The sequence below is a fragment of the Chiroxiphia lanceolata genome, chromosome 9 (assembly GCF_009829145.1).
Source record: "Chiroxiphia lanceolata isolate bChiLan1 chromosome 9, bChiLan1.pri, whole genome shotgun sequence".
NCBI lineage: Eukaryota > Metazoa > Chordata > Aves > Passeriformes > Pipridae > Chiroxiphia > Chiroxiphia lanceolata.
In genome coordinates, this window is record NC_045645.1 from 26,670,058 (window position 1) to 26,691,538 (window position 21,481).

General features: G+C 55.1%; 1 protein-coding gene across 8 annotated transcripts in view; it reads right to left on the reverse strand.

The window, feature by feature from the left end:
- Positions 1 to 7,132: 7,132 nt before the first annotated feature.
- Positions 7,133 to 21,481, reverse strand: part of CACNA1E (calcium voltage-gated channel subunit alpha1 E) — a 111,556-nt gene continuing 97,207 nt past the window's right edge. For 3 of the 8 annotated variants that reach the window (XM_032696115.1, XM_032696113.1, XM_032696119.1), the window contains 10 exons: positions 20,872 to 20,968; positions 19,004 to 19,109; positions 17,658 to 17,765; positions 17,018 to 17,118; positions 16,633 to 16,739; positions 15,894 to 16,002; positions 14,370 to 14,498; positions 12,756 to 12,936; positions 12,452 to 12,642; positions 11,004 to 11,543 (listed from right to left, as the gene is read on the reverse strand). In XM_032696115.1, coding sequence (XP_032552006.1) covers positions 11,004 to 11,543; positions 12,452 to 12,642; positions 12,756 to 12,936; positions 14,370 to 14,498; positions 15,894 to 16,002; positions 16,633 to 16,739; positions 17,018 to 17,118; positions 17,658 to 17,765; positions 19,004 to 19,109; positions 20,872 to 20,968 — 1,669 coding nt within the window. Of the gene's footprint in view, positions 11,544 to 12,451; positions 12,643 to 12,755; positions 12,937 to 14,369; positions 14,499 to 15,893; positions 16,003 to 16,632; positions 16,740 to 17,017; positions 17,119 to 17,657; positions 17,766 to 19,003; positions 19,110 to 20,871; positions 20,969 to 21,481 lie in introns of all 8 variants that reach the window. The other 5 variants (XM_032696114.1, XM_032696120.1, XM_032696116.1 and 2 more) reach the window with 5 other exon arrangements.

A 21,481-nucleotide genomic window follows, 5' to 3' on the forward strand; every position in this document is an offset into this window, starting at 1 on the left:
CACTCACCTCTCAGCTGTCCCCTTGGTCCTGCTGTCGCCTGTCCCACTTCTCCAACTGCCAGAGTGTGACCCTGTTCAGAGTAAATCCTTTCTCTGGGGGAGCAGGAGAAAATGGTGAGGACCAGGGGAAGCTGAGAGGGAGGAGGATGCCAAGGAGGGTCCCCCTGGCAAAAAGAAGCTCTCCCTCCTCTCCACAGCACATCTTGTCAGTGGCCCATGGCACTGACACCGGGGTGGGGAGGTTGGTGGCTTGGCCACTAGCATTACTACATGACCTCTTGGCTTTACGGCATCAGGACAAGGCTCCATGACATAGGACCAGGCAACATCAGGCCTGTGCAGTCCAGGTACCTCATGGGAACATCACTCCCATCCTCTCTGCCTGTCTTCACGAGGATGCCAACAGCCCATGGCTTGGCTTCCTCTCCAGCAGGACCCAGCCTGCAGGTGCTGGGTCTCGCTCCTGCATTTCTGTGCACACGGGAGCCCTGGCTTTGCTTTGGGCTTCTGGAGGTTCTTATGATCTACAGAGAAACGGGAATTTATGGATAAACACAAACACTGAATAAGCTCCCTCTGCCAAAGCTCCTGCTTTATATTCAAGCTCTCATGACAGGCGTTTGTCAGGAACAGAGGATACAGCGTTCTCCGTCTGCAGCACGTCTCCGTATGGCAGCGGTAGCAAAATCAACTTGTTCTACTCAGGGCTGTGAAATTCAGCCTGGGAGGTCTGTCTAGTCCTCCTGACCTCCAGTTTCCCAGCTAAAATAAGTTTTTGTTGCTGGGAGAAGAGCCAGACTCCCTCCCAGCACTGCTGGAGCCTCTCCCCTGCCCCAGTCTGTGGGACAGCATCCTCCCAGCTCCCTTGTGCCTGCAGTGGTGCACAGGAGTGGCAGAGCCACCCCCCTTCATTGTGAGCCAAGGGAAGGGGCAGAATATGGAAAAAAAGCCTGATTTCTTGGCCTGATTCAGTCAGGAGATGATTGTCAAACACTACTTACCCACTTCCTTCCCAGACTGAAACCTGACCTGTTCTCATGGCTTGTAATAACATCTCCGAGTTAATTCACTGGAGTCATTTGTGTGCCAAAATAAGGCTTAACCTCTTCCCCTTGGCACAGAGGCTGGTCTGAAGGGCAGGTGAGAGCCCTGGGGGCAATGGGGGCAGCAGCTCAGCCCCACCAAGCACAGCCCTGACTGAAAGCCTCCTAATGCCCAACCAAGCAGAGCAAAAAAGGGTTGCTGCAGGGAGAAACTGTAAGAAACATGATTAAAGCACTTAGCAAACACCACCTTCTGCCAAGACCAGAGGAGCAATGCCCAACCCAGAAGGAACTGTTATTCTCAGCCTTGTGATCTCATGCCTCAGTTTCCCCACCTGTAAGCAGGACTGGACTCGGGGACAGTAGAAGCCTGTGCTGGCCTCAGGACAGCAGTAACCAGCTGCAACTCCCCCAGGAGAAGGGCAGGGAGATCCCCTCAACCTCCTCACTGCTATTTCAGAGGTGGCTTATAGGCCACACCTGGGTACTGCAGTAAGCCCACCCTGCTCAGGTGGGAATGGGCATCTGAGCTTGGAGCTGGCATCAAGCCCTCAGCTGAGCATCTCACAGGAATCCCAGGGAAATGCTTGATGCCAGCAGCTCTACCTCCAAATGATCAGGGTCTGGGAACAGCTAATCCCAGCAGGGGCTGCAGATTTTATCCACAAAATCTCCTTCCACAGTTTCCTGCAGCACATTTGCTTTGGCTGAACGTTTCTAAGGGGTCCCTCCAGCACAGGGCAGGGGTGGAGACAGAGGTTCTGAGGGCAGCAGCAGTTTTACAGCCAGAGGTGACAAGGCAAAAGGCCTTTTCCCTGAGGTCTGCTGGGCTCTCCAGCACGCAGGGAGGCTTTCCTGACGGGATGCTCCCGGGCACAGTGCGGAGGAGGGCCGGCCTCGCTCAGAAACATCCCACCGGGTGTGTTTAAACACCCACCAGCCTCTCACAGACAGCGGGAAGGAGCCAATTGTGTAAAACATCAAATCGCTGTCGTTAGCACAGGCTGAAAAACCTGCTCGGGGAGCTAATGCAGGGAAAAAAGGAGCTAAGACAAGGAGAGAGTGGTGGCACATGTGACTGATAATCCCATCTGCCCGTTTCTCTCTCAGCCATAGGTCTTCATCCCTGCTGGCGCCGCTGAGATGTTGCAGGCGCGGAAGAGCAGGGTGGGAATATTTCCCTCTTCCCAAATCAACACCGGGCAAAGCAGGGATTTGCCAACATTCATCACGAAAATGCCCCCAGGAAGCAAAGAGGAGCGGGTGGGCTTTTTCTGCCTGACTTGCACCCTTCCTTGCTCTCCTTCCCTGCTGCCTGACTCACTGGAACATCTTCCATCCCTGAGTGATCACTGAGACCTGGGGATGAGGATGTTTGTCCTTGCAGAGGGGTGATCCGTCCTCCATGGGACACGCATGGCTGGAGACACCAGGCATGTGGGGACTGCAGCAAAGCCCCTGTTCCCAGAGCTGGTGTGGATAGCCCAGGCCGTGGGTGGCAGACTGGCTGTGACCCAAGGCTGTGTCCTTGAGAGGATGCAAGGATTCATGGCTTGTCCCGTTGCCTCCCCTCCATCACACCCTCTCTGCTCTCACTTCGGCTGCAGAAAGCAGCTGTAGCTATTCCTGCTGGGAGGTGTAAGACGAGGCTTTGCCAAGGGGCAGGGGAGGCTTTGCTAATTCACAGCTCCTTTGCATAGCTCACGCTGGTTTCCTAATGTGCTCCTGGCTGTTAAGGAGGTGAGACTTGCTGATACAGCACAATATCACATGCTGGAGGAAGAAGGGCTCAAGCTGGGACAGGTCCTTAAAAAATTACGGCTGTGTAAATGGGGTTCACCTTTTGATCAGTGAGAAAAACCTAAAAAAAAAAAGCTTGATTGCACTTTTTTTTCCCCCTAAAGTAAACTAGCAATGAAATAAAGATATTTGCAGGCCCCTGTCAACACTTCAGAGACCAAGGGAGTGGGCAGCTGGGAGTTGTTGCTCTGGCTGATGGTCCTGCACGCTCCATCCCTTGCCCAGAGGACCCAGAGATGTGACACTGTTGTCCGAAGCCCAGATACCATAGGATTAACCTTTGATGGGAAATATAACCTTGGATTTATTTTCTTCTCTGTTCTTCCCCTTTTGGAAAGTGAAAAAAAAACCCTCACATCATTCAGGATGGCCATGATGTAGATCTGTGAAAATCAATCTGAAAATCACATCATCTATGGCAGATTGCTCCATAAATTGACTGACTGAGTCCCAGGGGAGCATGTGTGGGAGGGAGAGAGAGTCTAGCTTAGACCTGGCTTTACAAAATAGCTATCCATCCTTAAACCTTATCACCAATCCCCTCTCCTTTGCACCCCAAGCATCACCACCACATCTGCTGGAGTCTGCTGGAACAGCCTGCCAGGTGTGTTGCACCCACGCCAGGGTCTCTACAGCAGCTCTCTCGTGCACTGAAACGCTGCAGAGACACTCAGCTCAGCCCTGCCATGGCTTTGGGCTGAGCACATCAGGTGATTTTGGGTGATCTTGGCTGCGAATTGCCACTGCTGGGTTTCTACCCACTCGCCCAGCTCCCCCAGCTGCCCGCTGCCAGGGACACCTGGAGAGCCCTGTTTTGGGGAGAGGGTGATATCAGCTGGGGAAGGAGAGCAATTAACACTTTTGGCATCCATTTAGAAGCCAGAATTGTGTTGATCTGTTGGCTTTTTTTTTTTAATTATCCACACAGAAATAGCAAAGGCAAATGAACAGTGGGCTCTTTCCTGCTCAGTGGCATTTAACCAGGAATTGGGATTGTGGATACCGAGACAAGACAAGACCATGGGAAAGGCAGAGGTGAGACCAGCCCTGCCCATCCTCTTCCTCCCTGCTGCCTGTTAAAGCTAAAGGTGACACCAAACAGCTCCCAGGAACCTTGTGGGAGATATTATGTACCAGCTGGCTCTCCTGTGCACTTGTTTCCAGTTTCCAGGGAAGTCCATGGTATTACACCTGCTCGACAGACTCCTTGCTCATGGAGTCTGACAAATACAACCAGTGTAGATGTGCAGCACTACATCACTGAGCAGGAGAGATCATTGTCAAGAGACATAAATAAATGAAAAGAAGAAAAAATAGAGGTGCTGAGCCAGGCCAGGATGTTCCAGCCCTTCGGGGAGGACAACCCTTGCGAGCGTATCCCACTAACTTTGAAAGCCACACTGGTTCTGGAAAGGAGTGGAGGTTGTATGTGCTTGTTTGTCAGGGTGATGCTCACCTGTGGGGTGATGCTCACCCATGGAGGGATGCTGACCTATGGGGGAATGCTTGCCCATGGGGGGGATGCTCACTCGGGGAACTGCCGGTGCTGCCAGCCTGTGAGCCAGCAGCTCCACGTGGCTCCCGGCATGAGTAAGCAGCAGCCCCACTTCAGAGCCCACACACATCCTTGGCACTGTGAAAACGTGCTTGTAAGTGCCACTGGAGGAACGAAAGGGAAGGAGGGGGATGAGAGCCACCCCAGCATTTCCCCTCTGAGCCATCAGCTGTGCCCCCTATCAGGAACAAATCCCTGCCCGCTCATCCTTGAACATACGGATTTTAAACACCTCACTGGGACTGAAAAAAGGAAGACAAAAGGTTTCATTCTTTCAAGACCCTGTCCCCTCCTATTGTCCTTTCCACCCCCACAGGACTTTGGTTTGACTCCAGCATCTTCACATCCAAGTTTCCCTTGTTTTGTCAGAGTGAGCATGGTCATCACCAGGCATTTGACTGAGGGTGTATTTGAGTCCCAATGACCAGAGCCTGGCTTCTCTTGCAAACCCCCAGAGGTGGACGATTGCTGACATCCTGCCCAGAAAGTCTTTAGGGAAGAGCCAGTGCCCACAGAGCTACAGATGCACCCACTGCCACGGGCCTCCATTTGGCATTGCAGCAGGAAAGTAGGGCAGAGATAGAGAGAAAAAAATCTAATAAGATGAGTCTTCTTCCCAGGAAGGGTCTTTTCCCAGGAAAAAGAGCCAGGTTATGGGGGAATGATCTGCAGCAGTCCCAGAGAAAGGACTATTCACATCCTCCAGGTACCTGGATGCAAGAGAAGCCATACACAACATTCTCTGCAATGCTGCTACCGAGGGGAGGGACTGATTCCACATCCCGGGAGCCCACGAGCTGCCTGGGCAGCTCTGCCTGGGACCTGAGGCTGGAAGGGTCCTGAAGCACCCAGGGCAAGGTGAGGGGAGCACACACAGGCCAGGCTTTTGGGTTTCTAGTGAATCTATCTCCCACGGCTCTGCAAGTGCCGGCGAGGAGGAGCAGCCCCAGCACTTCTGGCAGCCACACGCCAGCAGCATCTGTTTCTGGGGTACCTTTGTTCCCAATTTATCCCCTGTCTCCTGGAGCTATTATAAGCAGGTACAATCTGCATTGCCATTGTTATTCAGATGATGTACAGATAATTTTAACCTTTCTGTTCCATTTGTCAAGGGGCTTTTTTTAGCCTCTGTGCCTGCCAGGCAGAGTGCTGGCTCTCTGGCAGTGGAGGCTCCCCATTTTGCAGCACCAGTTTCCCTTGCTAGGGTGAAGCTCTGCCTCTCTGCGTTGCTCATGGGCATCTTCATAGCCCCAGATATTTTGAGGGTTTTGGGGAAATGTGGTAGAGGTGGTTAAGCACTCAACTAGTTACATCCATCACTCTTCCTGGTACCAACCTCCCAAGCAGGGCTCCATGGGATGTCCATCAGAGACACCTGCAATACTCCATCCTGCTTTCAAAGCCTTTGGAGCAGCTCATACTGAAGACAATCACTTCAAAGAATGTCAATGCAGGACTCATGGCTTGCACAGGAGGAGGTCCTCTCCTCAAACTGCTTCCAGCACCAGTGCAAAGCCCTCATCACCACCCCACAGAGCCTTTCCTACAGTCAGGAGTGCAGAACATTTTCTTGGCTATAAAGTGGGAACTTACTTCCCAGCCTGAAAAAATGCTGGGCTGTCACTGCATCCACCGCCTCAGGAAGTGCTCTCAAAGCTGGGCCATCTCCTGGAACTGTACACTTCCCACTGAAAACTTGCTTTTCATCACTTCATGAGCCAAAGAACTGAAAACTAAGCCTGTCAGCATTTGGGTTTCTGGTGACCCAATAGACAGAATAGAATAAAGGGAAAGATGCACAAAGCAAACGGCAAGACAAAGCCAATTCTTACAGGTCACAACATTTGGGCTTAGTCCAAGCTGGCATCCCAAAGAGAGGGACTGCAGCACATGGGAAACACACAGGGTAAAGCTCATCTCAGAGTGGTCCAGACAAACAAGGCGACTGCCTTCACCCTTCCCTGAGCTCTATTTGGCACCCTCCTGTCACTGGGAAGAAAAGGAGTCCTGTTGAAAAGCCATAAACCATCCCTGTCACCTGTGCTCAGCCTGGAGGCTGCCACAGGCTGCTGCCTCACCTCTGACTGCCTGACAACTTTCTCTGCTTTAAACAGCTCCACAAAAAAGAAATATAAAACATGACTTCAGCATCTTTGCTTGACAACTCACCCGTGAGCTTTGGACCAGGCAACAGCATCAGCATCCACTTGACGTCTCCTGGGCGCAGGCATGGAGAGGTGGCCAAGCTGTTTGAATTCCCCAAAGCAGCAGATCCCAGCAGGGCTTCCAAGCCCTCGTTTTCCAGGCTGATGGTCCCTTGCATTTCTTCAGCAATACAATATCATCATGATGGTCTTGGCTTCCCCCGGAGGTTTGCTGTGGTGCCGGTGTTCACAGCTCCTCAAGCTCCTGGTCTTGAACCCCCAAGATGCCCAGTGCCCCCCAGCTGGCATGTCTGGAAGCAGCCAGGCACAAGCCACAGCTCCCCCAGGATACCAACCCTTCCCAAACATCCTCCCTGCTTCTCTTCTTCACAGCTCCCCACCCTCCTTGGGGACATAGGGATGCCCACACTGGGTAACACCCCATCCCATGTTGATGGGACTGCCAGCACAGGCTGTGTGCCACCCCTTCCCTGCCTTGGGGACCTTTTCAAGAGGTCCATCATCTCACCCAGAGTCCCCATGGCCCCACCAGCATGGGGGGGGTGCCAATGAGACAGGGTCTGCAGTGGTTCTTTACAACAAGGTTTTATTTTTCTTTCCTTTTGACAAAAAACATTGAAGTTGTACATTGTTTTCAATCGGTTCGGTTCCCTGTTTGGGTCCGAACGAGCATGTTATGTTACAACATCCCACCCCCGAGCTTGGGAGTGAAGGCAGAGCATCTCCCACCCACCCTCCCACAGCCCCAGGAGCCACCAGCCCCACACCTGGGGGGCACTGCTGTCTGAGGCCTCGTGGCAGAACAGGAGGATGGTGCTGGGACAACCAGCCTGGAGGGGACAGCAGGGCCCTGTGCTCACCTCCCCACAAACCCACCACAGTCTCCACCCAGGAGCTTTGCAGGGCTTTGAGTCCAGTCCCAGCACCGAACTGGGAACCAGTTGCATGCTACTGGTGAACTCCTGCCTGGGCAGGGGCATGTCCTACGCAGGGAGAGGTTCAAAAACATCCCCCGCTTCTCATCCTCCCTCCCATGGTCAAGCATGGCCAGCAGCCACAGACGGCGAGGGCATTGGCAGGTCCTTGGTGTCCGGGAGGAGAAGGGAATGTCCAGAAAGCCACAGATAAGAGATTGTACCACAGCAAAGCGAGTCCAGAGCCTTGGAAAGCAAGGCGCAGGCTGCAATGGCGTCTTGGGGCTGGTTTTCCTTCCCCCTCAGCACAGTCCTTTCCGTGGTTCTCCTGGGGGTTGTTTTTGGTTTCAGAGACGTGTTTCGGAGGTGCCGCCTTGTCCTCGTGTGTCCCTGCCTGTCCTCCCACCATGGGAGCAGGACTGTGGCTGTTTCAGGAGACACAGAAGCAGGGCATTTTTTGGGCCCTTTCAGGGTAAAAAGGGGCTCTGTTTTGTTTCACACAGTTTTTGTACGTTAGTTAAACGTGGGGCTGACATGCCAAGAAGTTCAGGTTTGGACACTGCAGCCCAGTGCCACCAGGGGTTGTGCCCCAGCCTGTACCACCACTGTGGAGCATCACCACACACTGCTCACCGGCCCCACTCCGGGGCTGAGGAAAGAAAAACGCTCAAAGCCTGAAATCCGTATGAAACGTGCCCCCGCTTTGAGAGCATCACTCCCTCCCTCCCACCCGCCAGGCACAGACACAAAAAGCCGCCTCCTCCCCTCCCTGCGGGCTGTTGCTCAGAGCCCGGTGCATTGTCAGACACCTTTCTGCATTTAGAAGGAGACGATACCACCACCTATATTTAGAGCAGGTACGGCATCGCCTCCCCCGGCCCCCAGCACCACCACGGCCCCGGTCCCGGATCCCACGCAATCCCACACTGCCCGTCAGACCCGGCTCCCCCAAATGCCGGCACAGGGAACAATGCTCCCACAGCTTCAGGCTGAAGCCACGAACTGCTCAGGGATGGCTGGAAGGGGACAGGTGATGCCTACACCCCCACCCAGCACTAGGGACCTTCCCCACAGCTGAATGGGGCACGGTCCGTCCCTAAATGCCAAGATGGGGGATGCAGGATCTGAGCCAGAGGAATGGAAAGGGCTTCCTGGGGAATTTTTTGATCCTTTGGCAGGTGATAGTGTCTGTTTGGGAAGCACAGGGTGAGCAGGGACAGCAGAGGTGCCACCCACTAGCAGGGACCAAGGGAGGCAGGAGCAGCTTTGGGCCCCATAAGCGAACCTTCAGTGCACAGAGCACAGTTTGACCACTAGAAGGAAGGATTTTGGTCCATGCCCAAGCCCTGGAGTAGGCAGCCTTTGGAAGTGGTGGGACTTGCTTCTCACAAAGCAGAGCTCCATCAGGGGAGCTCACAAAGCAATCAGGGCAGGGACTGATCTGCACATGCAGGAGGGGGGCACTTTGTGCCCATAGCATCTTTCAGTCAGGAGAAGACATGAGTTATCCAGGACCAAAGCAAAGCTTGGCCAGAGCCACTGCTCTGCGGAAGAACAGCCCCAAGGACTCACACCACAACAACCCGCAGCACAGCACAGCCATGAGCAGGAGGAAGGGCAGAACGAGGGCTGCACTGCCTCCCCCTGCCCATCTCCACAAACACGGTCACGCCTGGTCCAAACACACCGACCAGCCCCTGGCCCACAGAGCAAGCCCTTCCTGAGGCTCCAAAGGCACAGCACCCTCTGGATCCCCAGGACCACGCTCAGGCTGACGAGAGACACAACTCATAGCAGAAACACACCACTGATCACCAGGGTAAGCCACAGATCACCACGAGGCCACCAGCACCTCTGTGGGCTGGCAGGCACAGCATCGCACCCACAGCCAAGGGTGTGCATGGATCCTTAAGAGCTGACAGCACATAATTATCAGCTAAGTTAATGACCAACACTGGAAGGTGGCCAAGGTGGCCCTGTTCTGCATTTTCAGTGTTTGCAGGAGGGGTGAGCCACCCTGCTCACCCCCCAGACCATGCTCCTCTCTCAAAGTTCCACCAGTTCTCAGACACCCACCTGCTCCGGCACTGGGGCCATGGGGTTTGCAAACCCAGCCCCTCCATGTGGCAGCCCCTCTCTCCAAAGGAGGTGCTGGGCCCCAGGAATGGGTAGGAGCCATGGCTGCAGGGGAAACTGAGGCAGGGGTGGTGCCAAAGTCGGGCTCCTCTCCCAGGAGGACAGACCTTAAGGCACCATCATGCATGCACACCATCTTCGCTCCCCTGCAGACATGGATATCTTCTTTTCCTGGGAAAACACAGCAAAGAGGCCTCTGAGAGGTTTGCTGTCACCATCTTGGCAGCGCTGGTGCCAAGCGAGCTGTACCCCAAGGAACAACCCCGTCCTCATCCCTTGGGCATCCCAGTCCTGCAGGCACTGCTGGCAGCTGAGCTGCCCAAGGACCCTTTGCCACAGCCATCTCTAATGGAGAAAATGCAATTCCCACCACTGGAAATGCCAGGAGCAGGGTGACATTCCCAATGCTCTGCTACAGCGATGGGTGCACAGCAGCCCCCTGGGGAGGCTTGGTCCTGCCCCCACCAAAGGAGGTGCAGGCAGCAAAAGCCCCAAGGGGCTCCCCAGCATTGTCAGGTGACTTAAACAAATCCATGTATGTGTATATCTTTATATATACAGCATATAAATATATATACACACACATCCACCCGTATATACACACACAGGCACACCTAGAGTTCTCCGTATATAAATAAATATATGTCGGTGGGAGACAGTATACATTCGGCAGCACTGAGCCCCCCTGCCCCAGTACAAACCAGTTGGCTTCAGTTTTGCCCCCACTGGCAGACAGAGTTGCTCTGGTCTGTCTGGTGCACTCTTATCCCCTGCACCTCACCATCACACCTTGCCCCTTTTCCCGGCAGGCTGAGACCCCCAGGGAGGGTAATTCAAAGCCACAGCAGCACAAGCCCAAGCAATAGAGCAAAGGGGGCCCCTGGTACCCCCTTGCTGGGGTTCTCTGGCCTTGGGGAGCAGAAAACCATCAGGATGAGCCTTCCCGGGGGTCCCACTCGGGGCAGGGAGCTGGGCTGCGGCTGGGGGGGCTCCCCCTTGCCCCCCAGCACGCACACCCAGCCGGGCCACTCCACCGCCCATTAAATGCTTCTCTGTGCAGAAAAAAAAGTGATAGTAATAAACGAAACTCGACAGATTTTAATTTTTTTTTTTTTTTGCACAAAGACTTCTTTTCTTTTTTTCCTTTTTTCTCCTTTTTTTTTTTTCTATCCCCCCCTCCGTTCCGGTCGGTTTTGATTTTCTCCTTTTTTTTTTTTTCCCCCCCCTGCATTTGGTTTCGGTTTAAGTTTCATTCCCAGGCGTGGCAAAGAGCATGCATTGGAGAGGGGGGGTGGGGGGGGGGGGGCGAGGGCGGCGGGGTTGGTTGGGGGGCAAGGGAGGGGGGGCGGTTGGGGCAGCCGAGATGGGGTGCGGGGGGGGGGGGCAGCTTCTAGCACTTGTCGTCTTCCTCGGTGTCGCTGAGCACGTCGATGCTGGCCCCGCACATCACTCCCTGCCCTGCCCCTCGCCTCCGCCGCCGGTAGTGCCCGTTGGGCATCTGCCAGCTGTGCCGCAGCGGCGGCGCCGAGCCGATGGTGTTGGAGCGGCCGAGGCTGGTGGCGACGGCCGCCTCGAAGGTGAGCGTCTCCTCCTCACCGCAGTCTGAGGCGTGCGAGTCGTCGTGCAGGGCCAGGTAGGGCTCCGAGATGTAGCGCTGCGGGGTGGACTGCCGGCTCTGCTTCCCCGCCGGGGAGCTGGAAGACTCGGTCAGGCCGGCGGTGTTGGGATCCAGGGTGGAGGAGAGGAGCGGGGAGCCCCCCTCGCTCTCCTCGGCGGGCGGCGAGGCGTCCCCGGCGTGCCGGAGCATGGAGGCGTAGGACAGGAGGGGACGCGGCTTGGGGGGCACCGGCGGGAGCTGGCGGCGGCCTCGCCGGGGGGTGCTGGTGTCCGAGATGGAGGGGATGGAGCTTTCGCTCAAGGAGCCCATTCCCTGCAACGCACCGAGACGCGCCGGGGAATACAGAGGATACAGAGGCAGCAGGCAGCACCGTGCACACATTTCCCCCCCACCCTGAGCCTGGACTTCCCGGAGAATCCTCCCTCTCGGATGGGGGCCCCGCTGTGCCTTTGCCTGCCCCATCCCTGCCTCGGGATCTGCTCCAGGGATGAGGATGATGCCTGCTGAGGGCAAACCTCATCGGGGTCTGCAGCTTCCTCACAAGGGGCAAGGCACCAATCTCTGACCAGAGACAGGATTGGAAGGAACAGCATTAAGGTGTGTCAGGGGAGATTTAGGTTGGGTATTGGGAAATGGTTTTTCCCCAAGACGGTGGCTGGACACTGGAATAGGCTCCCCAAGGAAGTGCTCACAGCACCAAGCCTGACAGAGCTCAAGAAGCATTTGGACAATGCTCTCAGCACATGGTGGGACTCCACGACCAGGATTTGGACTCAATGATCCTTGTGGGTCCCTTCCAACTCAGGATATTCTATGATTCTATGCTCTTGGTGGTCAAAAGCAAAAAGAACCCACAGCCCCACTGCAGGAAGAGCTGACGGCTCGCCAGCTGCTGGTCTCCACAGGCAGCATCTCTGTGGGCTTCAAGCTGACTCAAGCACTGGCAGCTCCAGGCTTGTGTAGCTGGGACACCTTGACCTTGGCAGGGAGCAGATGCCATAGCAGTGAGAGGACCAGTGTGAGATCCACCCCTTTTCCCAAATGCTGTGCAGGGTGCCCGAGCAGCCCCAACCTGCTCAGCTCACAGGGGACACGGAGACTCCACCACAAGGAGGAGAGACAGCGCAGAGCTCCCACAGAGAGGGGCTTGTCTTCCCAGTTTTGGCTGGGAGCTTTTTTTATGCTTCCCTTTGTGCTTAGGGAGGGGTTTTGTCACTCACCTGCCTGCTGGGCGTCTGTGACCTGCCTTCGCTGGGTGACCGGGACTCGCGCCGCCGCTCTGGCGACTCGTCCTGTGCCTGGGGACTCCTCTCCTCGGAGTTGCAGCGGGAGATGTCGGGGGACAGCAAGTGCTTGCGCTCTTTGGATCGGCCCCGCTCCCTGCCCGAGCGGTGCCCCTCGGACCGGTGGCCTGCGGGACATCCACATCAGTCCACACCATCCCCTTTGCAGGAGCAGGGAACGCTCACGCTGGAGGTTTTTTTGGGGATCTGGTGTGGAATGGGGCCACCTGCCCTTGCTCACCCGAGTCAGCGTTGAGGCGCCGGGCGGACAGCTGGAGCGAGGAGTGGTAGCTGCGCCGGCGGGACTTGTAGGTGTTCTCACTGCTGCGCTCCATGGAGAACTCATCCAGCCAGGAGCTGTTGGGGCGCTTGTCCCGGATGGTGGAAAACGATCGCCGCATCGAGCTGGTGTCTGTCACCACCTGCAAGCAACCCCGGCCAGCCGGGGAGGGGATTAGCACCAGGCAGGGCTGGGGACCACGGCGGCCAAGAATTACCAGTTCACCCCCATCACTGGATTCACCAGCCCTGCAGGATGGGGAGATTTAGGGTGGGGAGCAGCCAGCCCGAGCACAGCCCCTCCATATGATCTGTGCACAAATGAGGGGTGGCAGGAAAGTGGGGTTCAGCCTTGGTGCTCGTGGGCTCCCCTTCCCCAGCCGGCTGGAGCCGTTCTGCACAAGCCAAGCCGGCTGCCCCGATTCAAGCCAAGGTGCTGAGTGCTGGGGAAGGGGGGTGGTCAGCAGCATCTACCCCAAGCATGGGGACATGGAGGGTACCAGACCATTTTCCCCAAGGCTGTCTCAGCATCCCTCCCCGCCTGGAAAACAGGGTCAAGTGGAGCAAACATTGAAGAAATCATTGACAGAGAGGAGATTGTCCCGTGCCACCAATTTTCCAGACCTCTCCCTACTCTTCCTTTATTCCCACATCCCCATCCCTTTTCCCCTGCACTCATTCCCTCTCTCCCCACTGATGCTGTTGTTTTATCTTCCCTTTCCTTTTCCTTCTCTATCCCCTCCTTCTAGCTTGTGTTCTCACCATCATGGAGGAAACATCACCCCCTTCCATATTTCCTTTGCTTTACTCTAGCAGGTCTTTGCCTCTGCAGCCTCAGGCCACTCTCGATCTCATCTCCTCTCCTCTCACCTTTTTGGCTCCCATCCCCTCCTTCTAATCATCTCCTCTGCTGCTGAATGGTCAAGAAAGCCCATGAGGCTTCCTCTTCACATCAAAGTGCCAAAATGTGTCACACTGCCACCAACACCAGGACCCGGTGCCTGCACCAGCACCTCTGGGAGAAAGCAGACCCAGAGATTTCACAGCAACACCGAACCCCATAAAAGCATCATTTTCTTGGTGGAGGCTGAGCACAAGACATAACAACAGAGAAACCAGGCAGACAAATGAGGAGGTGAGATGTGGCCTGAGTTCCTCTGGACAGACAGAGAAGAACATGTGTTGGGACAACAAAAAAAGGACGGAAAATGCATTTCATCACCTGTGACATCATCTGACAGCTGGGCTGGGAATCCTCAAACCTCAGCCAGTGCCCAGAGCCGGAGGAAAGGAGGGGTGTCCCACTGTGAGGAAACCCTCCCGGCACGGTCCTGCTCCACCATGGACCTCCCCCATGAGCCAGGAGATCGATTCCCCAGGCTGCTCTCTGCTGCCAGTGTCCTCCATGCAGGGGAACAGCAGCACTCCTACTTGTACAGCACCCCAGAGAAGGGGAGATGCTCCAGTATCGGGGTATGAGGAAGCCACAGGGCTCATCAGCACAAAGAGAAGCCCTAGTGTTACCTGGCAGGCTTTGAATGGACCCAGCACCCCTGGGGGCTTTGTTTGGTTTTACCTGGGGATCCACAGTGAGACGAGGCATGGAGGAGGCCCTCCCAGAGACAGCGTGGTCCTGAGTGTCCACGGGAAGGTAGCTGCCACGGTTAGAGGGCTGCACTCTTTGAAACTCCCTAACCTCTGGCTCCTGGAAACAAACACACAGCCAAGCTCTTGGGATGGGGTTGGAGCAGGGCAGTGCACTGCTTCTGCCCTGTTGGCAGGGGACAGCCCTGATTGCTCAACCAGGGGCAGAATTTAAGTGGGCCAAAAATGGGTGGTGAGACAGCGGCACAGGTTGTCCAGAAAGGTGTGGATGCCCCATCCCTGGAAACACTCAAAGGTAGGTGGGACAGGGCTCTGAGCAACCTGAGCAAGTTGAACTTGCAGGGGGGTTGGAACTAGGTGAGCTTTAAAAGTCCCTTCCAACCTGAACTATCCTATGATTCTATGAAAAACACAGTCTAAGACTTCATAATTCATCATGTTGCCATCAAAAAATAATCTCCAGTTCACAATCCATTGCAGGTGAGCCTTGATGTGGTGCATCAGGCTTGCCTGATGGCCAGCTCACCTTGTACCTCTTTCAGTGACAGCGGTAACCCTGCCTGGATCTGGTGATGCCTTGACTGCCCACACTTGAACTCCTTCTTTTGCCACAAGGGGACAAGATTATGGGATTTTCTCTCTGATCATGCTTTAAAGGCTTCCTGGACACATCCCCATTAAAAGAATACATGCTGCCTACAGCACACTGCTTTATTCCCAGCTGAGAGGAGCCTTTGTACAGGATAAGGAGACGGGCAGGCAGTAACTCTGGAGAGATCTGCTAGTAGGTGACTTAATGGGGAGAGGGAGAGTCTCATCTGCCACTTTCCCATGTGGTGGGGGTGGCTGGGGCAGGGGTACACAGCTCACACAGAGTGCTACAGACCCCAGGGACACGGACTGGGCTGGAGATGCACAGTGGTACAACACTGCATCCGACAGCGTCGGGTGGTGCACGAGGGCACACACAGACATGGAGAGATATATATAGATATGTATATATATACACACACAGACAGACAGGTCGGCATGTGTGTGGGGCCAGAGGGGTGTGCTCCCCTTGGAAACAGTCTGACAGCTTGGTTTGGGACTGGGGACACCAGCACTGACAACAAAATGAACATGAACCCAAAAACATCAGATACCATCACTCAGCATGGGGTAACCCACTGAAATGAGCGCTCAGTGGAAAAAAGAGCAGCCTGTGAAGAGAAGGACATTTTACTGCAGGACATCGGACTATGGTCACAGCTCTCGCCCCAAAAGCACTTGCTGCTGCCTGACCCCACTGGCCAGGGCTGGTCCAGGGATGGCTGTGTCCCCAGTGCCAGAGGCGAGGGACAGAGCGCATCTGGGGACATTCATCCCGTGCTTTGGATCTGTGTATGACCCAGCAGCTGCCTTCCCTGTGCCGTGCCCACTCCCCACACCTCCCCGTGCCCACCAGCATCCACGCTGGGACTGCAGGTGCCCGTCAGGCAGTGGGTGACTTTACCAGAGACTCGTGCTCCTGGAACTGCTCTTGGGCTGGATCCATGCAGGCCAGCTGGAAGATCTCCTGTGGTGAGAGCGGGCTCAGCGAGGGGAACCCACTTCGGCTGCTCCTGCAAAGACAGCCCAGCTTCAGAGAGGCCACAAGCCAGGTGCTGCCAGTGCTGGGCATCGTCCCTCCAGTGGCTCAGAGCTGGGGAGCCCCCATGCTTGCCACCCAGGCCGTCAAGACCCCCAGGACAAACATCACGTTCTGTGGAGGGCTGGAGTGGTGCCAAGGCAGGAGAGGACACCAGTGCCTCGGGTCCCCCAGCAGCAGTGGGGACATACCAAGCTCAGTGCCAGCAATTCCCACCATCTCATTCCCACCAGTCTGGGTGCTGGGATCCCCCACTGACCCTGCACCATCCAGGGACCCACTGCTCAACTGCTCCCAGGGTTTAGGTCCATCCCAGACCCTCCTAGGTAGAAGTGCTGGCACTTGGTGCTGGGATGGTCCTGCAGCAAGAACGTCCATGCAGACCCTCAGCCATCCCTCTTTGCCACCTCTGCTGCTGTTGGTGATGCTGAGGCACACTGGCTACCTGGAATCCTGCAAAAGCTTTGTGCCCAGGACTGGGTTTTCCCTGCTCCCAGCAGCAATTTAACCCTCTGTGCATCCCAGTGCCAGCTCCAAGAACAAAACAAGCGCTGCAGGAACAGAAAAGAGCCAGGACTACCTCTCTTCTCAGGGCAGTACTCACAGGCCTGAGAGGGTGTCCTGCTGGAGGTACGGCAGAGCCTTTGCATTGGAGATGATTTCCTGTGGCAAGGAGGATGGCTCCATGCGCTGGAACATGGGAGCATTTTTCTGTATTGAAGAGAGGAAGAGACTGAGCCTGTGGGAACTGTAAATGGACATCCAGCACTTCACCAACCAAGCTCCCACCACTTGGGAAGGGGAGATCATGCTGCGAGGGACCGAGGATACCAAGGCACATACATGTGCCCTGTAGTCGCCAAACCCCAACCTGTACCACCATCTTCATCCCCCAGCTGCATCCCACACAGCTGGCTGCATGTTTGGCTGGGAGGTGGTGGGAAGCAGCAAGAGGGATCTGCCCACCACATGCCCTCACTGAGCCTCACCTGCTCCTCCAGCTGCTGCCGCTGCTTCTTCGCTTTGCTCTGCTTGTAGTAATCCATGATCATCATGGCTGCATATATTTTCCCAACAGTCAGGTCAGAGGCTGAGAGCATAACAGGGAACAAAGTGGGAATGCTTGTGTTGTAACAGAAACAGCAGGTTTGAAGGCATCAGCGTGGACCTCAGGAAGAGCCGTGCTGTGGGATACCCTGGTGACCCTCAGACTCTGCTCACTGCTCCAAAAGAGAGAGCGCTGAACACCCAGACACTCCTCACAGAGATAAAATGAATGCAGATGGCTTGAAATCATCACCCTAAGCCACCAAGGCACACACCCTCATCACGTCATCAGATGTAACAGCACAAGTGATGCTCATCCTCCCTCCCTGATATGCTCCAGAGATGATTTACAGGAGACTCTGGGTTTGGCAGGAGTAGATCCCTGCAAACTGGGTGATTTTTCAAGAGAGTTCCCAAGCAGCCAAGCAGATCAAGGCAGAAGCCAGCCTGTAGCAATGAACACTTTACCTACTTCTCCCCTAGCTGGGGATGCGTCTGAACAGTCCCCACCTCCCTTTGGGAAGAAGTTGCTGTGAGGATGATGGGAATTTGAAAGCAATGACAGCCCCCCCAGAGACTCACTTTTTGGCATGGGTACCAACAGGTCAAGCATCTTCTGGGACAGGTGAGGCCAAATGGTCAGGATCTCCTTTTGAAGCTCAGAGTCCAACTGCTGCCAATCTGCACCACCTAGAACAATGGGGGGGAAATGGCCCACACACATCAACACGTGGCACCAGGGTCCAACTAATCCCCCCTCTCCCAGCCTGAAGGGAGGCTCACAAGCAGCAACCAGCTCTCTGGGCTGGGAGGGCCATCTTGCATCAGCAAGCCTGGTCTCCTGCTCTCATAGGGAAACTTTCCTACCATCCCTTCCATATGTGCCTCCATCTCCCCATCCCCTGCCCTCCCACTCAAAGCTGCCACCTTCAAGCTTGCCTTGGGTCCGTCTCTGCAGCTCCAATCCTACTCCTGCCCACACACACCTGCTGCTGCCCCACTTTCCTGGTGAGTGGATCATGTGCTGGTGAAAGAGCAGCTCCACTTGGTAAATCTTTAAATGCTTAGTGAGGCTGTGCATGGAGAGCAGAGCTCTCTGGCCAGTGGTGAAGGGGGTTGCTGAGCTTAGGAAGACCCAGGCTCATCAGGAGCTGTCGACACGGATCAACCAGAGACACTTGAGCCCAGGGCAACTCGAGTGAGCTGCAGGAGACCAAGGTTCAAACCTCTGCTTTATCTCAAGGGGCTTGAACCCATCATTTCAACATTCAAGGAGTTGTCTGAGGACTGGGCTTTGGCTGATATCTTGCCCTGGGTTGGGTTTTCTTCCAATAGCTGAGCTGTTCCCAGGAGATGTGTTATTGAAAATGCCATGTTTCTGCAGGAAGTTTTTGATCTGATGAATCACAGCCTTTCCAGTAACAACAACAAAGAAGGTTTTCCTGCTCTAAACATTTCATCTTCCCTGAGAGAGAGATTTCTTTCCCCACAGCCTTAGGAAGCCAAGGACATTTTCCCCTCCCCTTGGTTTTGTTTTGCACATGGGGAGGAAGGGGAATTCTCTATCTCCTCCATTACACAGTGGACATCAAGCTGTTTTTACCCTCTAGAAACAGCTTCAAGCGAAAAATTGGCCACCTCTTCCCTAAAGAAATACATTTTTTTAGAGATAGTGGCAAAAATTTGCCCATTCAAGGTAATTGCTGTCATCCATATGCCAGGTCGCCCAGAGAACCTGTGGATGCCCCACCCCTGGAAGTGCTCAAGGCCAGGTTGGATGAGGCTTGGAGCAACTGGTCCAGTGGAAGGTATCAGGGGTTGGAACAAGATGATCTTTAAGGGTCCTTCCAACACAAACCACTCTGACAGGACGACAGTCACGCTGCAGCCCTCCTGGCTCTGTCCCCTCTCTCTGCCACCGACGTTACCTTTGGCAATTTTGATGTCCAAGGCCGTGCGTATCAGCGCCATCAGGGTGGAGGTGAAATGGACCGTCATGTCCTCGGCCACGGGCATGTTCATCAGCACCAGTCTCTGCGCAAGAGAGAGAAGAAAACAGCGGACGGAAAACAATATCGAAAAACACATCGACCAGGCTGGAGGAAAAGAAATTAAACATTAAACAAAAGGGAAAAAAAAATAAAAATTAAAAAAAAAAAAATAAAAAGCAACAAAGAGTGTCAAAACAGCACAGCCAAAAAAGAAGGGCAAGGATCACCCCGCCAACCCACCCACCCACCCTCCCTTGGCTCCTTCCACCCCAGGACACCGGCTCACTGCCTTCCAGGGCTCCTCCTGCACCCCAGGAACGGCCCCTGAGCCCCCCTCCCCATGGCACCGGCGCTGCCACAGCACCTCCTGGCACTTTTGGGAAGACACACCTGATCCGTCAGGGATGCAGGCATGTGGGATGTGCGGGAAGGGGAGAGGGGGCTCAGGTTTCCGTTCCCAGGTGGTTTGGCTTTCCAGCTCTCAACCCTTCCCACCTGGGGCAGGGGAGAGGAGGGTCCCTAACCTTCAGGGACTTCGGCTGGATTCCTCTAGCATGCTACATCCTGGCGCTCCCTTTTTGCGTCTTTCAGAGATGAAGTTTGCCAGCACATGCAGGGGGGTCCAAATTATCCAGGGGTGGGGAAGGGAAGGGAAGGGAGGGTAGAAAAAGTGCAGAAGGAAAGAGAAAAGGGCAACCAAGGCAGGTTAGACACGCCATGCTCCTTCCCCACCCTGGGCAGGCGGGGTGCAAACCGAAGTGACCAGATCCACTTTCCCGAGAGTATATTTTGCTTTGTGAATACCTTGGGTCATCCCTTCCCTGCCCATTTCTTTTCTTTTTCGCATGGATTCTCATGTCCTTTCCCTGTCTTCAAGCCTCCCTTTTTCTCCTGGAAAAGTGTGATGGTGGATGTATGCTTGTGTGAACAAACAAATGAGAGCTGGAGAGGGTGGAAGCGTGTTTGGAATTGTGCAGGAATCCCCTTGTGCTAGCCCTGAACACCGCTGAAAGGGCTGTGGGCAGCAGCCCATGGCCAATAAAAGCTTCCATTTGCTCCACACCTGGACAACAAATCACTCCAAAGCTCTTGGTCTTGTCCTGGTAGATAATGCCCTCAGCAAAGCCATGCAGCTCCCACCCCACATCCTTCAGGGCTTCCTGTGCTCCTGCTCCATGCCTGCACAGCTGGGAACACGCTGTGCCGGTGCCAGGAGCTGATTGAGAGCCACCACCCCAGGGGGGAAAACTCAGAGGCACCTCTAGAAGGCACCTGGCTTTGCCTTGCACAAGCCATCCTTGGGATAGCCCGTGCCAGTGCACCTGGCTCCTCACACACAGCAGAGCTGCTTCTATGGGGTTTGTCCTTGCTGCCCACCTGCCTCCCATCTCCATGGGCTTTCTGTGCTGGCTGGGATGAGGGTGGTTCCAAACCCCGGGGATGAGCTCAGTTCAGCGAGCTCCTAAGGACATCTCACTCTCCTAACTGTACTACAGGGCTGCTCCTCACCTCATCCCCTGCAACCCTCCCACTTCCACACTACTGCTCATCCTGCCCCTCCTCTTCCACTGGGGTCTTCCATCCCCGGGGCTCTGAGTGACCACGGCAGTGCCACGTGCGTGGGCAGTGGAGAGCAGCCAACGTGGCCAGGGCTCTTCTGAGCACACCAGGCTCCCCAGGGGCAAGCTAAACACACGTTGGACTCCCCAACACCTCCCCGGCTCCCCCAGTCCCACCTCCCGCAGGTCCCTTGAGCCCCAGCTCCTGCTCAGCTCTGACCCCCGTAGAAGGAAGGGTTGATCTACCTTATAGGCCACTTTGGAAGGACATCTCTTGCCGAGGCCTAGCGGTGGTGACATAAGAGTCAGCATTTCATACATCTCAGTGTAATGGATTCGGCCACTGCTCATGGAGGGGGAAGGGGAGGGAGGGAGATGCAGAGAGAGAGGAGGCATTCCCAGAGAGCAGAAAAACGTACAAACAAAAAATAGTACAGGAAAACAGGAGAGAAAAAAAACAAACGGACAAACAGGAAAAGAACAGGAAACCCGTTAATCAAGGCAAATCATACATGAGAGACTGTCCTGATGTGGATTTATAGCACTGCTCACACAGACCCAGGAATGCTGGCAGAAGGCAACTCACCCCTCTCCTCTCTGCTGCTGGCCTCAAGTGCCTGTCTCGCTACCATGCTGGGGCTCCTCCTCTGGCCTCAAACCCTTTCCTAAAGCCCTCCAGCAGCCCCCACCTTGTCCCACAGGTTCCAGGGCTGTGTGCGAGTGGTATAAATCAGATACACGGCACTCGAGCCATGGGTTATTTGAGGTCTCGGTGGTTTGCACCGCAGTGCTCCGTGGCCTCCGTAGCGTCTTCCCTCCCGGGGGGGGGCCTGGGTATTGCTTTGCGTGGCCACCT